The 19,600-nt window shown below is 39.3% G+C and overlaps 2 protein-coding genes across 2 annotated transcripts in view; one reads left to right on the forward strand and one right to left on the reverse strand.

Moving 5' to 3' along the window:
* Nucleotides 1-3,877, forward strand: part of JAZF1 (JAZF zinc finger 1) — a gene marked incomplete at its 3' end in the record, with an annotated part of 194,121 nt that extends 190,244 nt beyond the window's left edge. Inside the window, exon 5 of the mRNA XM_081996659.1 lies at nucleotides 3,701-3,877. Coding sequence (XP_081852785.1) covers nucleotides 3,701-3,877 — 177 coding nt within the window. The remainder of the gene's footprint in view (nucleotides 1-3,700) is intronic.
* A 4,220-nt stretch (nucleotides 3,878-8,097) lies between these two features.
* TAX1BP1 (Tax1 binding protein 1) overlaps nucleotides 8,098-19,600 on the reverse strand; it is a gene marked incomplete at its 3' end in the record, with an annotated part of 59,754 nt that continues 48,251 nt past the window's right edge. Inside the window, 5 exon segments of the mRNA XM_081996805.1 lie at nucleotides 8,098-8,299; nucleotides 8,938-9,020; nucleotides 18,814-18,816; nucleotides 18,818-18,966; nucleotides 19,284-19,458. Coding sequence (XP_081852931.1) covers nucleotides 8,098-8,299; nucleotides 8,938-9,020; nucleotides 18,814-18,816; nucleotides 18,818-18,966; nucleotides 19,284-19,458 — 612 coding nt within the window.

The raw sequence follows: 19,600 nt of genomic DNA on the forward strand, positions 1-19,600 counted from the left end.
GAGAAAACCCTAGAGTATTTGTCATAACTTTTCTAGTTTGTGCAAATACAATAATAAAAGAATAATAGATTTCCATGCATACAAAACATAGCTTATATGCATGACTGCTTTTTGGCTATGAGCAAGAGGAGAAGTGGTACCTTCCAAGAATGCATTGGGCTTGTCTTTCTGGCAGGACAAGGGTCCTAGACCTGTGGGTTGGGCAAACCCCTGGGAAGGCTGATCTAAGAGCAGTGATGCTCGGCAGAGCTTAGGGAGGGAGAATATTGAAGTGAGAGAGGGAACGAAGGGAATTTACTTGAAAGAAAGGAGCAAGCTAGAGCTTGCAAGTTGAGTGAAGAGGAACTGGACACACAAAGAAAACTTTGGGAGGAACAGCCAGGAGATACAAAAACATATGTCAATGTCCAAGTCCTGAAACAAGAAATCCTCCCAAACTATCCTTGATGTCTGTGTTCCCATGTGGAGGGGGTGGCAACCTCTCACACCTTCTGCAGTGTAGTGGCCTCACGAGTTCTACTGTGCAGGGGGCCCTGCCCAACAAGTGCCCTTACATCTGTGCAAACCACGTAGTGCCAGTCTAAATTTCCCTATCTCCTCCTGATCTGGTCCCAGGTTAATAATTGTTTCCTCCTGTTCAAGATTTTGAAGTGCCCTTCTATACTTCCATCTTCTTCCTCAATCATTTGTGAGAGTAAATAATGAGCAGCCTAAGTAAGTAGAGCAATAAAAGTGATGTATGAGTTTCACAGTGGGTTTTGCCATACCTCAACAAACTCAACCCAAACATACAACAAAATGTTTACATTACAGTAATGGAAAAAGTGCTGAAGAGTTGCCAGTAATTCTAACAATTTTCTTTCAGACAGGAGTACAGGTCAAATTTCCTGTTACACTAGCTCCTCATACTCTGCATGGGTTTTCAAACCTTCCGTGGCCCAATTCCTTCCACATAGTTTCCTGGTGTAGCATTTCCTTAAATCTTCTGCCCAAAAGTACTTTCCCCTCTCTTCATCAAAGCGCGTGGAGTACTCTCCACTTGAGGCTGAGTGGATCATCAAAAAATCTGGATCAGAAGAGTTTTGTTGGCATGGAATAATGAGGAATGGGATGGAATTTATGATTGCAGAGTTACGGTATCTGTAGCAATTGATATTAGTTTAAGTATCTTAAAGAGATTGGTTACAAAAATTAAAAGTATAAACAAGTTTCTGTCGTTTCCAAACCATATATATAGGGTTTGGGGATAACTTTGTTTTTACATTTACAATTTCACTGCAGTAGCAAAAGCTTAGCAGGTCACCCCCAGATTTTCTCTTTGAAGATGCAGGTCCTTAACAGTACTTAGATGTTGACATATGTGTTATGACAGCCAACAGTCCTGTGGGTGCTGGTGCTGAAGGTTGTAACTATGTGCAAAACCATCTAAAAACTGCTGCAGGATCTCAGGTAACTTGCAGGGAATTCACTTGACTGCTCCTGAGGATGATTTGTAGCTTTGACCTGCTTTTGTCTGTGTCGGTGGTATGGCCTTCTACCTCCTTTGAATACTCTTCACCCAGAAGTTACCGGCACTAAAGGCTCATATTCGTATGTCTGGTTTGTATTGGAGACTGAAGATTCTTGTCTCCCACATCTCAGGTGACAGCTGTGCAGGAGCTGTCCGGTATTTTTAAGGGTGTAAAGGACAACTTGGGGGCTGGATTTGCAACTTCGAGTGAGAATTGAGTGCCTGGAGTCTCCAGAGGAGAGAAGCCATGAATTTGTGGGCAGAGCAGTTGCTTGCAGTCTTGCACCATACTCTCTTTCCAGGGTGGATATTTTAGGCTAAGTTTTTCTGTCTAAAGGATTTCCACAAGTCAACCTCTCCAGACAACCAGTCTGCCCCAAAGTGCCACTTCAGCAGTCCAGACTACACTGGGCATCACGAGTTCTGACAAGAACAGTACCACACTCAACTTTATGATTGAAACCAAAGAACTCTTTTTGCTTAAAGATTAAAAATACATTGCTGCAGTGGCACAGTGAAGGTGTAATAAATAAGGACCAGCATTTTACGTTGTGAGAACACTGTAGCTATGTGGGGACTGGGCCATTTCTCTTGCAATTATACTCCTCCCCGCTTTCCTGATGGGAGCTGCAAGTTCCTTACACTTCTCTTGCTGCTGTGAGCTGTGGCTAGAGCAGGGCAGTGGTGGGCAGCACGCAGGGGGCCTGTCTCTCTCAGGAGTGGTGGGATGTAACTCTTGAGATACTGACTCAGAAGAACTTGGATTAGGAGGTAGGGGAGGAGAAAGGGAATTGTTGGCAGGAGAGTGGTATTGAAGATGTTAACCTTGTGCCTTCTGAAGTCTTCAAAAGTTTTAGGAGTTGTAGCTCTCTTCTGTTTACTGTAGGCTTTTTCTTTTTCCCTTTTTTTAAAAAAAAAAAAAAAAAAAAATTGTCCTAACCTGTCTAATCGCTGTGTGTTCCAAGCCGGAGCTTCCACTTACTGTAAGCTCCACACTGGTAGCACTGAACTTGTCGCATAAAAAGAGCCAAAGGGATTTTTTTGCTATGTATAACATCAAGCAGTGGTTCAACAAAGACAAAATCCCTGACATTTCAGCAGGTTAATTAATATCTGTGCTGTTAATTGATTTCAGCTTTTATTAATAGTTTAGAGAAAACCCTGAGATATGTATCTGGAAGCTTCAGAGGGGACACAGCAGAGCCTCGGAGCTGTATCTTTTTGTCACAAATTGTCTTGGCATCTCCTTTGGTTTCTTCCTGGGACTAGCTCTAGTGAAAGACAGTTTGCCTTTTCTTATTTATCCAAAAGTCCAAACTCCTCTAGTGGAAGCAGATAAGGGACACCCCAGTCAGACAAATCCTACCTAAAGCAGTATCACAACAGCTGTTGAGACCACAAAGCTTCTTCCATTTTTGCCAGAAACACGTGAAAAGGACAGGGGTGTGATTTTGATCGTTGCTTAGTGAGAGTCTTGGTTAATCTACTGTAAGTGTTGCCTCTTTCCTGACCTTGCCAGTGTAACGGTTAAGTGTGTCACGGTGCTGTTTTTTGTTCTTTCTCCCCAAACATCAGTGGAGAGGAGTTCTCTAGTTGTAGCTGTAGAATATTCCCAAACAATAGTTGTTTTGAAGACGGCTTCTCTGGATTATTTCCTGAGTGCCCTGCATAACTCTTTAAGTTAAGTGTTTCCTGCAGTTAATTCTTCAGAGACAATGTGTAAACTATCAGAATTTGCTGGTGCCTAAAGACATATCTAGAAACAATGACACCAAACGGAACACACACACCATGGGGGGAGTTTCAGCTTTTTGAAGAAGTGTGACTCGAGTCTTCATGCCAATTCTTTGTTTGCTTGTAAATGAACCTCTGAATAGAATTTGTCAATGCTGTATGTCAGGAGGCAAAGAACATCTCTGTGCGAGCCCATTAAATGGTATTTTTTGTAAAGTGCAATACGTTGGGAGACAAAAATGAGGATTACCCAGGTAGACAAGTTCCATGCATTATTCTCCTTCTTGTCCCACCTCGTGTGTTGACAGCCCAACACATGCGTAACACCTAGCGGCAGCTCCTGGCAATTCGTGTGATTCTGCCTGTAACGTTGAATCAAGTTTTTTGTTTTTTTAACAGGAAGCCAAGCCATTATCAGCCCACTTGACCACTAACGTTTTACTTTTTCACTCACAGAATGTGAACGGTATAAAGTACCATGCTAAGAACGGCCACAGAACGCAAATCCGTGTACGCAAACCATTCAAATGTCGCTGTGGAAAGAGTTACAAGACAGCTCAGGGCCTGCGGCACCACACAATCAATTTCCATCCCCCCGTGTCTGCTGAGATTATCAGGAAGATGCAGCAATAACATGCTGGTCACAAATGTGCCAAGAAATCCTCACCAGCAGTTGCTGATTCTGAGAACAGCCACCTTTTTCAGGGGAAGCATTCAGCAACCCTTTAAAAAAATTAAATGCATGCTTTAAAATTTTCTGTAATTTTGGAATGATGTATCTTTGTAGAGTTAATGATTTTGTACATTTGCACATGTAATCATCATACCCATGTTCATTACTTTGAGATAAGGTGCTATAAAAGCTTATAGGTTCTTCAGAACATTTCTCCAAAACAACAGAAAAAAAATTAGGGGGGCATTGCGTATTTAGTTGTCCTGAAGTGTTGAATAGGAGTAAGAGGAGGAGCGCTTGGCACTGACTTCCTTTCAAGATTGTAACGTGATGAAGACTGTCACTGCAGCTGTCGATGTGTGTGCAAAACCAAAATACCACCTTCGTCAAACTATCGTTAACATGCCTTACATAATGGAGTTACCAGTGGAGTAGCAAGTCTTTTAGGTAATGGAAATATAAATAAGAAAGAATGTTTAACATAATATGCTAAAAATATTTTCATACTTAAATAACATACATAAAAAGGTGTGCTTGCTGTATTTTATATTATCTTGCAAATCTTTCCCCCCCCCCCTTGAAGTGCTCAAAATCTTGCCATTCGAACTAGTAAACAATCACTTCAGCGTTAGAAATTACTTTTTTTTTGTTTTGTAAAAGACATCAGATTATGTTCATGCCCATCAGACTTTTGAGGACCAATATCCCAGTCCAACTAAATATTTACCCCTGATCTCTTAGAAAGACACTTGGAAATACTTAAGTGCAAATTTATGTGTGTGTGAGAAACAATTATCTTCATCTCAGATGAAGTTTTAAAGCACTTTGTAGTTCTCTATTGCCAACAGATTTAATGTTTTATGTGTTGCCAATTCTTGCAACTACTGTACGAGCATGTGCCTGTGGTTGCAAATAAAAATTAAAAGTTCTACGCATGGTTTAAGGAGGTCCATTATTTGTGCTAAGGGAGTTTCTAATGCCTCTCCCTCATGTTCATTGTACTTTGAGATTTTCTTTATGCATTTTTCTTTTTTGCTTCTCATTGTAGGTCACTGCATTCCATTTGGAAGTGTCTGTTTAGCTTTACAATTAATTTTGCTGAAATATGACATATGAGCCTTATTGAAGATTAAGTGCTTCTTGCAGCAGGTGGTCAGAGACCGACTTAAAACAAAAGCCAACCTGAGAGCGCTTCGTGTCTGGACCATACCTGAACGTTTGTCGTTTACCATCCTGCCTTGAGCGTTCTTCTCTCACAAGTGCTGGTCTCGGAGCTGGCCGGGAGTGGAGGTGGGCACCCCCCGCCCTGCCCCAGCCCCGAAACACTTCTCACCCCATGAGGGTTAGGGAGGAACACGCTGTGTTAAACACAGCCATCGCCTTTGCTTTGTTTCTGTTATTTTAAGTGCAAAAGAAAGCTCAAAATAAAGGAGGAATGAGCTTTCCCTTTTTTTTTTTCCCCAAAGCTTTAAGACGAAAACCTTGTAAGGATAACAATTACCTGTTCTCCAGCAGAGTAAAAGTCTCATTAAAACACTTGGGCATCATCCTCACAAATAAGCGTTTCAAAAGAAACACCACTTTTTCAAAACCTAGAGAGGCGACAGTGCTTGCATTCGTTGTAGGGTGCTGCCAGCCAGCTTTAAAGGATGATCCAGACATGCGAGTTGAGTTAGTTACTGGTGCACCAAGGCGGCCGCTTCCCACCTTCTGCAGCTCTGGCCAACAACCACGGTTTGGCTCTGCTCCTAAGTGCAAGAAACTACAGGCTGGGTAAGTTCCTTCAACAGCTAAACAGTTGTAAAATGTCATTGTTGCATGTAAGTTCCTTTCAACTCTAAAAAATGAAAATCCAGTTTCTATTTACCTATTCATTGTGACAGTATTATTAAACAGGTAAAGATGGGACTATTTTGTTATACTGTGTATAGTGAATGTATTGTACTGTGTCTGTGAAAAGTGTGCTTTAAATTATATTTTCATATGTTTTGTTGGGGACAAAGTACTTTAAGTTTGAAAGCAACAGAGGTTTGTTTTAGAACTGAAGGCAACTTAAAGAATTCCTGTCAAGAAAGCTGCTTACAAATGTAAATCAAATCACATTTAAAATAAACTGCCTCTGACCTAAAGACTGCTCTTTCCTCATTACTAACCTAAAGATGCAAGTTCTTGGGCTGTATATAGTCTTTTATTTGTATGTTTTACTTTGGGTGTCATCAAACTCTGTATTCAGTAAACACCTGAAGCAACTTAAGCACTACACCATTAATGCACAAAATTACACAGAATGCTACAGCCTGGAGGCGGGGGGGGGGGAACCCCACACCAAAAAAAAAAGACAGTATTTTGATTTAATCAGTCAAAAGGACTTTGGATTTCATAGGCTCTTTCCTTCCAATATCACAACAGGGCTCAGGTTACCAGACGAAATTTGTACTGATGCTACAAAAGGGCCTGGGTTACCTTTCTGCTAAGAGTTTGCAGAAACGAAGGGGCTATAGCTATGAAAGGAGAAATCATTAAAACTGTAATTCACTGAGGTTTCAGCAGAGGTATTTGCTGCTGTCACTCACCTGCAAACTCACTAGGTAGGTTCTTACAAGCAGCCTTTTCAGGGTGGCTATTTAATAGGGAAACTAGGTCAGTGATTCCCTGTAACATACCACACACCTCTAGGAGTCATCTCAGGTTTTGAGGTTGTCCTGCTTGCATGGGGTACCAACCGCTGAGATCTCCTAAGTCTTTAATAATATAACTAATAATATTTTGGGTTTATAGCCTGTTCTAACTGTTTTCACATGCTGTTGAGTTATAGTAAGGAAAAATAAATGGACAAAATACTATTTCAGTACTTCTATACGTTACCTTAGACCATCTCTTGATGAACACATATAACACATATATACATGAACAGTATATAAAAAAATCATCTAAGACTTAAAATGACTTGAGAGGACAGAGGGAGTAGCTGCTACCCAAGACACTGCAATTTATGTCATGCAGCTTTTAATAAATCCTGCATTGAACAGCATATTGCACATGTTCACGAGACAACTGCAGACAAAGAGAAGCTACTGAGAACCATAAGCCCCGAGTCTCTCTCTCAAACAAAGAGCATAAATAGATGTGAGCAAGTTTCTTTGTCATACAAGGCTGAAATGTCATTTACTATAAGTACATAAAGCCTAAACTCTGGTTTATTTCAAAATGAGCATCAGGAAAAAAGCACCACTGACTCCGTGAGTAAGTTTGCTTTTAATGTAACAAGACTACTGTACAACAAGTGGAAAGCAAATTTACTTAATACAGTTAAAGTAAATATAAAATGTTTAGATATACACGCATGTTTTTACTTACCAGAAAGAAATACATAAAGTTAAAATGCAGGAGGTTTTAAAAGCCCTAAGCCAAAAAAGGAACACAATCCACTGTTGCGAAAATATAACAGTATTTTCTAAGTGCAATTGCAACATAATGGCAATGATTTTTTTTAAACAATTACTTCTAGGCATTTAAGCACAGCAATTTCGTTGAACTCAAAAATACTGCCTTAAAGTATAACGTACTTAATTTAACATTATCCCTTAAGGCAAACATTCTATATGTAAAACTGAAGTATCTGCCATTCCTTTTGTTGCAAGCATGTAATCTCACAGTACATGCATCTACATTTCAGAAATGTACTAGGAAACTATTTTTATAGGGTAAGTAATGTAACTTTCCAATTTAACTGTTACTCAACAACAAACTACACAAATTTGCTAGGAGAAACATGTTTGTTTATGACATTTTTAATCATGCCTCGGTTATCATGGTCAAGAGAAACCCTGGGTGTTTCGGTGGCATTTTTATGTAGCTGAAGAACATCATGAAGCTGGTCTCATTTTTTCTAAGGCTAAGCCATTCCTCCGTCCTTATAAATTCCACTAAGAAGGGGAATAAATAGCTACATACACAACAAGGTGGGCTTTTGTGGGGTTTTCTTAGTATAAGGTTAGGCAGAGAGAGAAGATAACCCAAGAGCAGCTTACAGCCACCATTTATCACAGCTCCCATTAGAGTACATTAGCTTTTAATCCGAAGTTCGCGCTGTTACAGAAAAGCTGCGCTGGTTTTGTTCCGTAGGTGGACTACTCAAAGTTGTGAGGTTTTTTCTAAGCTACACTGCAAAAAAAAGTATTTAATCAAAATTCAATACGTTCTGATCAAAGTGCGTCTGAACGTGCCTCTCAAAGCCTTGCTGGTCATAGTCGGGCGGGAACTGCTCGCCGCACATGGGGCACACCTTCCAGTGGCTCTCGACATGTTCCTCAAACTTGCTCTGGTCATAGTTAGGTGGAAACATCACATCGCAGAGAGGGCATTTCTTGTGCACATCAAAACTTCATGAGGAAGTGGAGAGAAAGAAAAAAGGAAACAGTTACTTAATCTGTTAATGCGAAAGAAAATATAGAAGTAGGGTCCTGCTGCCGACGACGTTAAGAGCTTTACTACAAACTTACGTAGACTTTGCACCTAAGCAAGTTAATTTAAAACGTCTCTGTGGAAAGTGCTCAATGCAGTTAAAGTGGTTTTATGCAGCAATTCCAAAATAACCTGGCATTTTAAAAGCGACATTATTTTGACATAATTCCAGCTACCACCAAATACAAATCTGTTGAATGTCTTAATGGCCAAGCAGTTCCATGGGAAACCACTCTCTCTGCTCATAAATGCTTGCTCTTAGCAAACGTAACACTTTATAAAACGTCTAAACTTAGGTTCACAATTAGGTGGAAAGAGACAGGAAAAAACAAGTTATTCATTCGTTTACTGAATAAATTGTCCCGATTACGTCAAAAACGTAACGCAAATAGTCTGCCCAGTCTAACAGCATATTCTCTGACAGTGAATCGTAAGCCAAACATACACTGAAAGTGTTTAATAGTTTTTCATCTCCACCCCCACCCTTGAATAAAAGAGTCCAGTTACACAGAAACCCATCCCATGACACTGAAGACCAAGACAAGATAATATTTACCTGGAATCAAAGCAGAAACCTGTTCCACGTTCATGCAAGAGAAGACTTGGAGGATCAGGAGCAGAAGGTACAGTGTTATCATCCTATTTAAAAAAAAAAAAGTATTTTAAACAATAGCCACTAGAAATGGCTTTTTTTTTTCCTCCTCCGTAAGCATTTTTTGTTACCAAGCATAAACAGATGAAATTTACCTTCGATTTTTTAATCTCTGCAGCGTAAGTTTTACTTCAGTGTGCAAAAGGGAGACGCAGTTAACAAACGTGAACAGCCAAGCACAGGCCGCCTTTTGACCCTGGACCTAGAACAGAAATCTGCGCCCGCACTGCTAGAATGCTGCCGCTAACGCAGCGACTAAGGAAATGCGGATCACCCACTCTTAATGCCTGGAGGCCAAGTCAGAACAGAAAAAATCTGTGTTAAACAACGCAGGGAGTCACACTACAAACCATAATCGCATTTTATCGAGAGCTGAAACTCAAACTCTAGACAACAGAATGTCAAGTTAGACACTAAAAATCTGTCAAATTTCAGCAAGGGGCGGGGGAAGACATTGATTTTGATTCACATCTGTCGGTTTTGAGCAATCTGCCTAGGCTGCTCTCGCCAGCCAAGTGTGTCACAGGTTCCACGCTACCGTCAGGCACGTCAGCTCAATTGCCTGGTCTGGCTGCGTCCTCTCATGGGCTCAGCCAGTTGCGCTCTCCCTTCACCGACGCGAACAGCACGTAAATAGCTGCAGCAGGCACTGATGAAGGTGGCTCTGCTGATGGACAAGCAGGTTTGCCTCACAGCTTCTATCGGGTTGGGAAGGCAGGTCAGCCTCTAGGGAATGTGCTGCTCCTCACCTCTCATAAAAGGAGGAAGAAATCTGCCTGCAATGGGAAATTCTCAAGCAGAAAAATGAACACCTCCAGTGACTGGATCCCAAGAGCTCCCTTCTGACAAGCAAGGGGTCGGAGCACTTACATTTTGCAGGTTTTTGGGTTGTTGCTTTTTGTTTGGGGTTTTTTTTTTATTATTCTGTGATGACATTATTACAAATTAAAATGTAAATAAGGACAGTGATGTAAGCAAACATAATTAGGGGAAGACAAATAAGCACATAAGGAAAATAAATTGAAGGAGGAAGAAAAATGAGAACTGTGTTTGTAAACCCATTCCTTATGCAGTATCAAACTATTATACAGCATCTTGGTTCTATTCTGCAATTAGATAACACAGCAAAAAACCTATTCAAGGTAGGAAAACAGGTAAATTCAGCAAGATTTTTGAAACGCAAACTCCTCAGTCATTTTCCTTCTCATCTCAAAGACACCTTGCATGCAAGAATTATGAATTATTTAGCTAATCTTCAAAAATAGATGTGCAAGGGACCATATATAACAGCATACACACTGTATGATTTATACAGATCACTAATACGTATATTCAAACATATTTAAATTTTAGGCTAACACACTTCATCCTTATGAAGAGTTAATGGAAACAGGGCATGACGGGAAGACTCCCTCAATAGTTTTCTTCTCCTGACAACAGCTGTTTAGTTTCAACCATTTAACATTTCCATTAAGCAGCTAGTGGGGCTTGCTGTGACAGATGCTGGCAACAGACATATTTTCCTGTCTAACTTGCTTGCTTTGCACCTGCAGTAAAAAGGGCATATGGATTCTAAAGTATTATTTGTTCCCTTTGTCACGAAAGGGATGGGCTGTATGTATTAAAGAAGAAAAACTATTTAAAGTACTCTTCTGCTACAGCTTATATAGTGCCATAAACATGACAAATTTGCTGAGTAACAGACTATAAGCAGACCACGACTTATCTGAGAAAATGAATGTGCATCTTCCTTCAACAAAATGGTTCCACTACAAGCACAGGCCCAATTACCATTTAAATCCTTAGAAAACACTGTCTTACAATTCTTGACTGTTTGTCACTCAGTTACTTCATGAACACAAGGCATTTTTGCCACAGCACTTTATTAATACTTGGTTACAAATGATGAGGTGGATGAGGAGGTACTTCTCTGGCGAAAGGGTTCTTCAGCCTCGTATTCCTTAAGTAAGCTTTGTTTAGGACAGAGGAGCAGACCCAATGAAAAATCCACAGATTATTCATTATATTAAGGGTTATGAATTTTTGCTGAGTAAGGAGTCAGGATTTACCAATGCTAACCATTAACTTGGCGTATAAGGGCACTAACCTAAGTTACGTGGGTAACATGATACAGATGAGACTTTTTTCCCAAAATTATTAATGCATTCAACAAAACCCAACTTTTAGAAAGGGTGTTTACGCAGACCTGAATGAAACCGCTACCCTGAATTCCCAACTGTAACAGAACACTGAACTCATCATTCTTGAAGTAATCCATCTTCCATACAAGTGTTAGAATACCACAGAAATTTTAGTTTCCCCTGTCAGAAAAGGGGGAAACCTCTCAGCCTCTACGCACACATTACACAAAGATTAAAATGTACTGAGTGGTAAATGAAATATGTTCATATAATACATTTTTCAAGTAGAAGTGATCTTACCAATGCCCTCCCTCTGTGTCAGCAGAAGTAGACTGCTTTAGCACCAGTTTCCCCACATGCGTATTCCTGCTCTACCACCAGAGTCCACAAGAAAGCAGATTTAAATTGGAATCAACAAAATGCAAACCGATTTATACTAAGGTCTGCCACTTTAAAAAATTATTTTTAGGAAAAATCAGCACTGCCTGTCCACTTTTATATAAAGCTTTAATAGGTTGATAGGTTGGGCGGTGGTGTTTTTCACACTATTTACTTTAGTTAATTTAGTTATTTGTTCAGTATCCCCCACACACACTTTTTTTTAAAAACATTTGGGTTACTGCTAGTCACTTGGCAAGATAAAATCGTTTACAGCTTTTGTCCTTTATTTCAGTTTCTGGCAAGTGTGATGCCCTACCATGTACAAATATAACATTCCCCCTCACTCCTTTTTGAAAAACTGATTTGAAAAAAGAGCATGACCCTTTTCTCTACGTGGGCACACATGCACTATCGGGCATTGCTGCCTCGTAGGCACTAGCTTCAACAGAAGGCAAATGCAAGTAATTGACAATTTAAAGAAAGGCTTTTCTGATGTCAAAGTAACATCAAGTTTGGTATGTCCAAAGGATGTAGCTTTCTCATGACCCAGTTCAATTAACTGTAGAAATCATACTGTGTGTTCCTTCTGGCCTGCGTACCAGAGAAGAATGACAATACCAAATATGTATTGGTATTACACTGTTAAGACATGGAACGTCTCTCTTCAGTGTACTTTTGCTCTTGGCCAAGTATATAAAGAAAGATCGGTTCTTAACCTTTTGTTATGCTCAACCCAAACAAGAAGAATGCACATCTATATTGAGCATGCCTCGAAGTGCATATTACAGATCACTGTATAATTAAAGAATGGTCAAATAGTAACAATGAGAACTTTATCTTAGTCTGAGAGTATTTCACAGCTATTCTAATTACAAGTCAGGATACAGTAACTAAAAATTCTCATGCACTGCCCTGGGGTAGCTTGGAACTTCTGGAAATCACAGAAAATGTCCCATTGTATGGGACTCCAACAGCTGTCTATATCTGTCATTTCAGGTGGACAAAACTCCTGAAGTGTAAAATGGAGAACTGTTTGAAGGGAGGACGGATCTTCCTCATCTTGGTTCACAATCACTTAGTGCCCAGTTTCTTCTGGCTAGTATAACTAATGACACATTCTTTATTCTTATAAATGATATTACATATGTTTTTCAACCTGACATTTAAAAACTGGTCACTCTCCCATGGTAAAACAAACCATCCCCTGAAGACTGAAAGGCCAAAATGAGAAGGTTAGTTGAAGCTGCTTTAGAGAGTTTGACGACGATTGCTGGGAAGCCAGGCCTCAATGGCTCGGCCTATGCTATATTTTAAGCACAGGCATCAGCTTACTTTCAAGACCCCCCCCATGGTCGAGTCATCCAACTTATGTGGACAGAAGCACATAACTCTGTATTTTGAGAGACAGTTTAATCTGCCCTTTTTGTAGACCCAGAGCCAGCCTTCTTGTACTCCAGACCGATGACTAGAGACATGGCTGCACATACTTAATCCAAGACCCCTACAGTGCCCTGCAGTGATGTAACATAGTTGATATGGGACCTCAGGTCCTTGCACAAAGAGTCTGATATCATGTGCCCACAGGCTGGCACTGTGGTTACGTAGCGTAACAAGTGCCAGGCCTTCTGAATTCTGAAGTTTGGACAATCGGGTTAAGGAATTATAAAGGGTGCCTTTCACATCATGACTTAAATACTATCACTGGACTGTAACTCTGACTCTTTGAAATTGCCACGAGTTACATAGATTATATGAATCATAAAGATAAATCTAGTATTACACAATAAAGCATGCTAGAAAAGAGGGGCTTTGTCACTAGAAGAGGAAGAAAGGAAACCCAGACATTAATTGTCAGAAATAAGCGCAACTCACCTAGTTTTACCAAAACAAACCAATTTTGTCTCAAGTACTGCTTTCGTAATTAACAGCTATATGCAGTTCCAAGATTGTCAAACAGAAATTAGAAACAAAGCCATGAGACACTATATAAAACCCAGAGACTTGAACAATCCCCATCTCTGATTTCTACAGATCATTTTAACATGCAACAGAAAGCGAACCGATACCCATCTTAAGCTTCAAGCAACAAACAAACAGACACACCGCTAACGTATAGTGTGGGTGAACTGGAAAGAAGAGTACATACATTTCCTTTCTGTGATTCAGCTCTGCTGTGGGAGTAGAATCAAACTGTTTTAGCTCTCTCTATCTCTCTGCAAGCAGTCTGGTCTCCCAAGAGGTACCTGGATCCTAACTGCTCCTTTTATGTCTATCCTATAGAAAAGGTAGTAATTGGTTGCCAGGGTAAGATCAGGCTAATAAAGCATAGTGGGTTTGGCTTTTACTAGAAAAAAGGCCATTTTGGAGTCATCTCAAAAAATATCCTGACCTGGTTGTCAGTTGCCAAAAGTTACACTCTTCATACCCCACAAATTTACTGTGACTAACAACATTGTTTAAGAGTCTCGGGATAGTTACTCTGGGCTTACTGCCAACTGTAATCAGAACTACGTTTCTAAAACTCACACTTTAGTATTAAAAAAAAAATAAAAAATGTTTTGTTTATGGATCTCTCCCTTACATACCTGCTTCTAGAAATTATTTGCTCCAAATGATTACATTTTGGTCAATTATGGGAGCATGAGCAAATGGAAAGTTGGTACTGAGTGGATGACGGCAGAAAATTTCGGCAAGCCAACTGTTCTACACAAAGTCACTACTGTGTGCATGCTTATCTGGCATGATTAACACAGACCAGCTTATCCCTCTCAGAAATTATGGTTTAATTGGCCTTAAGAGTTCCAAAAGCCAAAGCTATGAAGAACTACAGAAAGTCTTGGAGTCATAAAAAACTGATGTTCTTTTATGTCAACCAAACACATGGGAGTACCCATTCCCAAGGAACAAAGTTTTGGGAGAAACAAAATCAGAATACAATAGCAACATTAAACAAAAATTCTGATGCATTTGCAGATGTATCCTTACTTGGTCTACAGAGTACTGAAGACAGTAAAAGCAGCATAAGTTTCAGTACAGCAGGAGTGTCACCATCACCTGATCTTATACTGCTAGTCTAGATAATGATCACTAACAAAAATGTCTTCACTGAGAAGCAGAAAGGGAAGCCTACTACACTTGGAGTAAGAGCAAAAAGCATTCTCCTTAGGAGTGGAAACTAAGTTCAGGTCACATTAGGAGCAAATGCCTCAGAAGAAGTATGATCTCAGTCATAAGCTTGAGAATTTTGTAACTTACCAGTAGGAAAGACAAGACAGTTTTGTAGAGGGTTACAAAGATAGCAGCTGTACTTCACAGAACTGAAGATCAAATGATTAGCTGCAGGTCCAGAAGCATCCGCAGGAAAATAATACATGCACAACTTCAGCATGAAAATAATGTTCTTAAAGTGAGCTTAGGGCATCTGTGATGTCTTTCCTTGTATGAATGGGAATGGTACACCTAGCACCCATCCAGTGCTATAAGGCTATGCAAAAATCCTGACTCACTTGGCCAAATGTGCTCTTATGATGGGCGTTAACGGTGTGTACAGAACTTCTGACAGTGGAACGAGAAAGAAGCAGTGAGTGAATGGAGACCAAGCTGGCACCCTTCTTCCCCATCGCCAACCGAAAGGATAGTTACTACCTTGTGCCACACCTCTCATCTATTAATGTAATTGAAAGACTCGTATTTCCTTCTTGGGATAGGTAGAAAGACCAACCAAGGCTGCCTCACTGAGATTTATAAGAGGCATATTGCTAAAAAGTACATGATGGCAGCCACATTCGCTCAAGAGGCTGACAATTTTTCTTCATTGGGAAGGGAAATGGAAAATATTCCTGTTCACGTAGAAAATGGTTGATTCATAACAGTAAACAATTTAAAATTCTAAAGACACAGAATAGAAACATAATCCTTTTCATATCTTGCAGAAAAGGTACTCTAAGTTAGATCTTTTTCAGTACAAGACAAAAAGCATGTAAAAGAATCATTGCCCAGAAATACAAGACTCCTTTAGACAAAAGTAAACTGAGCACCTCAAACAAGTCTGTTACAAGACTGATGAAGAAAAAGGTTGCATTAAAAAACAAAACAAACAACAAACAAAAACACCTTATGAAGACTTTTCAAAAATAAGGAGACACATGGGATTCCCATACAGAAGGTTTGCATTAATTCAGACAGGTGTAAGATATTTCACTAAAGGGGACAACTGCAGCTCAAGTAAAAGAATCAAGTTTTACCACAAAAAGGACAACTAAGGAGTCCTGACTTTCTCTGGATTTGTCTTGTTTTCCCCCTAACACTTCTCTCCCCATCATCTCATGTTCTCTTCTTGTTTAGTTGGATTAGTGACCAGTTTGCAGCCATATGCAGGCCGATTAGCCAGCTGCTGGATGCCTGTTAGAACAAGAATTTAGTAAGGTATCTCTTATCCCAAGCGACTGTAAAAAACCTGTAGGAATTCAGTATCTAAGACCTCTACCCCATGTCAAATGGCTAAAGGTAGCAGAAGACCGCAAAAACAATATCCAGAAAGAAATAAAAAATGGGAGCAAGAAGGCAAAATAAAAATCCAAACAAATGGGAAGAGAATTCTGTTTTGAGCAAGTGACAGAGTACAGATGAACAGAAAATGGGTACTGTGCTTAACATCAATTCACAGCACAAATGAGTTGCACCAGTGCTGGAAAGCTCCAGTGAAGGCAAAGGCTTTTAAAACTCAAGGACATGTAGAGTGGAAACGTGCAAACGGACAAATGCACAGAGACAAATTCTAGATTCTTTTCCTGGTGCTAAGGAAGACATGTCACAGTTGGAAAGATGGTAACTCAATGTTTACAATGAAAGAAGGTCAAGATAACAGCTGCAGAGATGTGGTCTGTAGGTTTGAAGCAATTCTACCTAATTCCCTGTCCAGAAAACACTTCTGGGAGAAGCATTCGGGTTTTCTCCTCTGTCATCCAGATTGTTTATGAAGTTACTCAACTGCACAGGAATGTAAACAGCAACTACTGCCAGCTATGTTTCACTTGCTAGAGCCCCTCATGGTTTGCTGACCTATTCCTTAGGCTAGATGAATATCCTAAAGGAAGGGAGGTCCCATTTCTGGCCTTCATTCTGTAGAAGCAAGTCACAAAGCTTTTCTCACACATGTGTGCACACGCTTCCCTATTCTCACCTTATAAACTGAAAAAAGCCATATTTTAGTCATATCTGAAAAGTCTGTTTACAGTTGTGTGTATACAACCTCCACTTCATTCTCCTATGTATCATAACGTTGGTCCAGGGTCTCAAAGATCTGTCATCTTAGATAAATAATGTAGACATGTTCATCATCATATGTAAACTACCACCAAAACAGCCATGAAGTGGAAGTGACTACAACACCCTCAAGTTCTTAAACTAATATAACACGTAATAATAGGAATGTGGAGAGGAAGATGACAGAAGTCCATGCAATGGTAGTATTGTAAACAAAGCAATAAGACCACCAATCCTTTCCTTCTGGGAGGGAATACTCCACTAACAAAGGCTCCACATCTTACTGGTTTAAAAATGCACAGAATTACAGCTTATTTTAAAAACCAGTACAACAAATGGTAATCTCTTCATATCTATTATTTGCTGTTTCTTCTGCACAAGTGACAGGCTCTCCTTTATAATGAATTTCCTACATATATGGAAGTTATCCCTGGTAATTTCTTTACTTCATTAGAACTCTCTTACTTTTGGCATATTACTACGTCTCTCTAGAAAGCTTCTTGCAACCACTCATTTCCATGTACATTTGTACACTACACATACAGTCTATTTTTGGGAGGAGCAAGCAACCGATTCGCATTTGACAGTAAAAAAATAAAGATATAAATTATTTGATTTAAAGGCACCTTTTCTCAAGTTGAACTTTATTTAAGCCTGTTATATCCCATTCCGTTACAAAAACCCAAGCTGTGTCAGCAAATGAGCACAAGACTCTAGCACTGTTTCTCTTGGGTTTGCAAGAGAGCAAAGCACATAGATCAGAAAGAACACCCTGCTAATTAAACTGAAGCAGATGACTAAAGAAGAGCCTGTCATATGTATTATCTACATCAAGAATGATCAGATTAAATATGCGAAATGTGAAGTAAAGGTGGGCAACAGCATTAAGCTCACATTCTAGATCTCAAACAGGCAGCACAAGTTCTGACAGCTTCCCTAATTATTCACAGTAATGGACACCGGGGGCAAAAGGTAGGAGGGAGAAATACATTTTTCTCCATTACAGGTGCTGAGCACCAGGGCTAAAATCATGGCTGTCTGAACACTGATCAGTTTCTTCAAAGGTTAATAGCAATTAAATGTGGCAAACTAGACTAAATGAGAAACAGGTCATGATACCACTACTTGCAAAGAGCACAATACTTTGCAGAAAGGTATTTCTTGTTTAATATTTTTGAAGGTGCAAGAGTACTTAGAATAAGAAAGAGCAATAAATCTGTTCCTGTTCAAATGAAGACATACAGTCCAGTTTATTACAGAAGCCAATTTACTAAAACCATTTTTTATACCAGAATGTGCAAGTTAACTGTGTTAAAAAGAAAAGCTAACCAGTTTCCACTTAAAACATACAAAGCCCTAAAAAAGAAATCAGTGAGGATCTGTCACTTTCAGTTTAAGCAGCTTTAGATAACTACTTCTTCCAAACACGTCTAACAGCAAAAAATTCAAAATGAGAATTAAGAAATGCAGATTTGCAGAAGACAGAACAAAAGATTAATACATTAGAATGAAGTATGTAATACAATACAAATTTTCATTCATCGTTTACTGAAAATGCTGGTATCAGAATCCTTTAAACTTATTTTTTCTGTTACGGTATAGTTCCTACGTACAAATTATAAGATGCGTAAGACATGGCTACATTTTGAGCCCTCATTCTACCACACAGGAGAGGAAAATCAGAATGAGTTGAGATTACTTGGATTTATCTACTTTAGTATTTAATAAATTAATAAGCTACTGTCCTAATACCAAAACAAGCTGTCAGTAACTCAAGAGACTGGGGAACAAGTTATTATCATCAATTGCTGTGCTGAGTTTTCTCCTTCAAAGCAAGCAAAATTCACCTAAAACATTGTTCAGGGAAAAGAAAAATCAACTCCAGATTTACGTAACAATCAATTAGGCTTACCACATACTGAAAGCCTACGTGCAACTCTTGATTACTTATTGGTAAACATATCAAGGAAAAATAATAATAAAAAAAGATAACTTGCATTGTTATCCTCAGGATCTTCTAAACCGTCAGGCCGACTAAGATTGCGTGAAGGCTGACTACACACTACATCATCTTCTAGCTCCCAAAAGGAAGTTCTAACAGGTGGTCTTTGGATCTCATCAGGATTAAAAGCACCATCTGCTCCATCTGAAGAAAAATTAATTAGAGTACCTTTGTTCAGTAGAGTTTGTATTTTGAGATTATAGCTGTGCTACCTTACATTTAACAATCAAGACTTAAAACACATTTTACGTTTAGATAATATAAAAGAAGAAAAATCACCTTTTTCAAAGGTGGGTTTTTTTGAACTTTGTTTACCTTATTGATTCTCACCAGTAAAATAAAGGCACTCAAGTAAATTCTCAGTCAATAAAGGCTTTGTACACCAGTGTAAAGATTGTTGGTACTTAACCTGCATTAAATGAGCCATTGCTTTTGAAACAGCGAGAGGGAAATTTACTTACCTCTTCTTTCCTGAATTGCATAAGGGTTTCCATATTGCAGTACTGGTAGCCTGCTTGGCACTGCAGGAACTGGTCCACTTTTCTCTGAATATGGGTTGCGAAAATGTAATGTCTGTTGTGAAATCTGTCCTTCCATCACCCTTCCAGCTTGATTTCCTGGTGTCCTACCAAGTTCCTAAATAATGCAAAGTTTCAAATGTAATTAACCTACAGAGTCCTAGCAAAGTTTGAAATTTTTATGCAATATTTAGATTTGTTTTTAAAACTACATCTGCTAACCTTCCAACTGTCTTTTCATCTTGCTCTAGTGCCAAATA

The sequence above is a fragment of the Phaethon aethereus genome, assembly GCF_964289735.1.
Source record: "Phaethon aethereus genome assembly, chromosome: 2".
Lineage (NCBI taxonomy): Eukaryota > Metazoa > Chordata > Aves > Phaethontiformes > Phaethontidae > Phaethon > Phaethon aethereus.